At 45.6% G+C, this 2,500-nt stretch overlaps 1 protein-coding gene across 2 annotated transcripts in view; it reads left to right on the plus strand.

The window, feature by feature from the left end:
* intu (inturned planar cell polarity protein) overlaps positions 1-2,500 on the plus strand; it is a 59,205-nt gene that overhangs the window by 1,143 nt on the left and 55,562 nt on the right. Inside the window, exon 1 of one of the 2 annotated variants that reach the window (XM_063186423.1) lies at positions 37-368. The exons of the other annotated variant lie outside the window; for it this stretch is intronic. Within the exon in view, the coding sequence (XP_063042493.1) occupies positions 301-368 (68 nt within the window). The 5' untranslated portion in view covers positions 37-300. Of the gene's footprint in view, positions 1-36; positions 369-2,500 lie in introns of those variants that run through there. 2 annotated transcript variants of the gene reach the window in all.

The following is a 2,500-nucleotide window of genomic DNA, read 5'->3' on the forward strand; positions in this document are numbered from 1 at the left end:
ATTTCAACGTTTTACCTGCTGATTGGAAAGCTTCCACGTTGTTAGGGTAACGGCATTTCTGACCAACCACGTAGGGAAGTTTGGGTCACGTGTTTGCAATCTGAGGACCCGTATGCTCCAGTCCAAACCCAAAATGTAACGTGTGAGAAGGGATGGCGATGCGGAAAACTTTGTATCCGTGAAATATCAAGAAAGAAATATTCAATTTGTTGTAGTCGGGAGTAATGGAATGTGAACGACTATCTGGAACAACCACTACATCTTGCTCGGGCACGTTGCTTATCAGAGAAGACGAGAAAGATGTCGGGGGACTGTGGAACCGACAGCAACTCCAGCGCATCGAGTTACACTGACTCCGATTACTCTGAGTAAGATCAAGACTGTAAACACCTGAATATTTCCTACATTATTCAACCCTATGTTATAGCCTACATTAAGACCTAGGCAGAGAGCGCATTATGCGTAAAGATAACGCATAGGCTATGCGCAAAGAAGCGACTAGAGACCAGAGACTATACTCTAATGGGTCGTATAGTAGGCCTACAGGTGTAAAATTATACCCTTCCCTCAATTAATGTGCATGGTGTGTTGAACAGGTTAACCTGTGTTGTCGTTACATTCAAACGTATTTTCTCCCTATTGTGTAAGCTCTCACAACAATGTGTTTTTCCCTGTTGTTGTTTCAATTTGACCCCTTTGTACTCTGCAATAGGCCTGTCATGGAGAAAAGAGTAAACTACTTGTCTAAAGTCTCAGATCACTCTCCTTCACCCCAAGACATGTTCAAAGATTTGGTTCTACAGATCTGGTGGCAGATGTTGTATGGTTGCTCAGACTCTGAAAGTAAATGACTGCAGTGTAAAACCCCTGGGAGGCCATGCCACTGTTGCCATGGTTTGGGCAGTTAATGGTATTGTCATCATATCGCCAATTAGGCCTGGCCCCTAACCTAGCAGGCATGCCCATGCTTAGTCATGCGTTGACTGAAGAGGAATGAGAGAGTGCAATGCTATAGGGGCCTAGGTTACCTTTATAAGGCCCAGGCGTATCCACCAGCACATACGTTTTTTACATTACATTACATTGCATTAAGCTGACGCTTGTATCCAAAGCGACTTACACTTAGGTTCAGGGTATTGGTTACAGTCCCTGGAGCAATGTGGGGTTAGGTGCCTTGCTCAAGGGTACTTCAGCCATGGATGAGCACTTCAGCACTCTAACCACTGAGCTATGTTCAAAAAGTTTTAAATGATGTGACTGATTGTGAAGACTGACAAACTTGGGAAGTAAGAAATTGTAGGAAGACAACGTTGTTGGTTTGGAGCTTTGGAGCAGTATTCCGTTTTGATCTAAGTTTTGTTGTTTTATGCTCTGTTGTTGCATCAGTTTCCCTGTGTCTACCATGTATAACTGAGGTGATCTTGTAGTAGTTCGACACTCAGGGCTCAAACCCGCCACCTACCAATCAACGCTCCAGTTCGGGCATGGGAGGCACAGCACGATACAGCTGAGCTAAAGGACCAGACTGATAGCTCAGACTGATAGCTCAGACTGATAGCTCTCTACCCCTCTACCAGTGTTTTAGGAGTGTGTATGCCTTTGTTTGATATAGGACAACATTGTGCAGGTTATGACAGGAAGGAAGCGAATTGGGAGAGAGAGAGATGGGAGAGGATTGGGAAATGACCTTGGGCCAGAATCGAACTCGATTTTTGGCACCTTAGCCAATTGAGTCAAGGTCTAATTCTACTCTACTTTGCCTTTTTAAACAATCCTTGCCCCTCTCTGCGCCCTCCGCAGCAGTTCAGAGGAAATATCTGCTTCCAATTGTAAACGCTAGCTTTCATAAATAATTATATGCTATTGGCCATCTCTGGTTGAATTTATGAATGTGGTTTCCATGAGCTTGCCACAGGGGCCCCAGAGTGCTTTCGTAGAGAGAGAGAGAGAGAGAGAGAGAGAGAGAGAGAGAGAGAGAGAGAGAGAGAGAGAGAGAGAGAGAGAGATGGGGAAGGGAGGTTGGGGAGGAGAATGAAGAAATGACATGAGATTAGATGGAGAGAGAGAGAGAGAGAGAGAGAGAGAGAGAGAGAGAGAGAGAGAGAGAGAGAGAAGGGGGAGGGAGGTTGGGTATAGGGAGGGAAGGGAGGGCATACACCTACAAGAGAAGGGAGGACAGAGAGAAGGGTTGAGTGTGTGTGAGAGTTATTAAGAGGTGGGTGGGAGAGACAGAGAGAGAGGACACGGGCAATTGAGAGGGGGAAGAGCCGAATGAAAGACTGAGTGAGTGTGTGTGAGAGGAATTTAGGGAGACAGAGAATGATTTAGGGGTATAAAATGGGGATGTCTGATTCTGGTTTTATTTTTCGCAGTTGGAGCATTTTATTTGGAGGCTTGTGAGGTTCATAAGAGGGCTGTAGTCTCCTGTATCATGCAGACTGGATGTTTCCTGGGCAGTGGGTTTCTCTCAGCTTCCTTTTTCTGTGGACCATGTGCCTCC

Source organism: Engraulis encrasicolus, chromosome 21 (assembly GCF_034702125.1).
Source record: "Engraulis encrasicolus isolate BLACKSEA-1 chromosome 21, IST_EnEncr_1.0, whole genome shotgun sequence".
Lineage (NCBI taxonomy): Eukaryota > Metazoa > Chordata > Actinopteri > Clupeiformes > Engraulidae > Engraulis > Engraulis encrasicolus.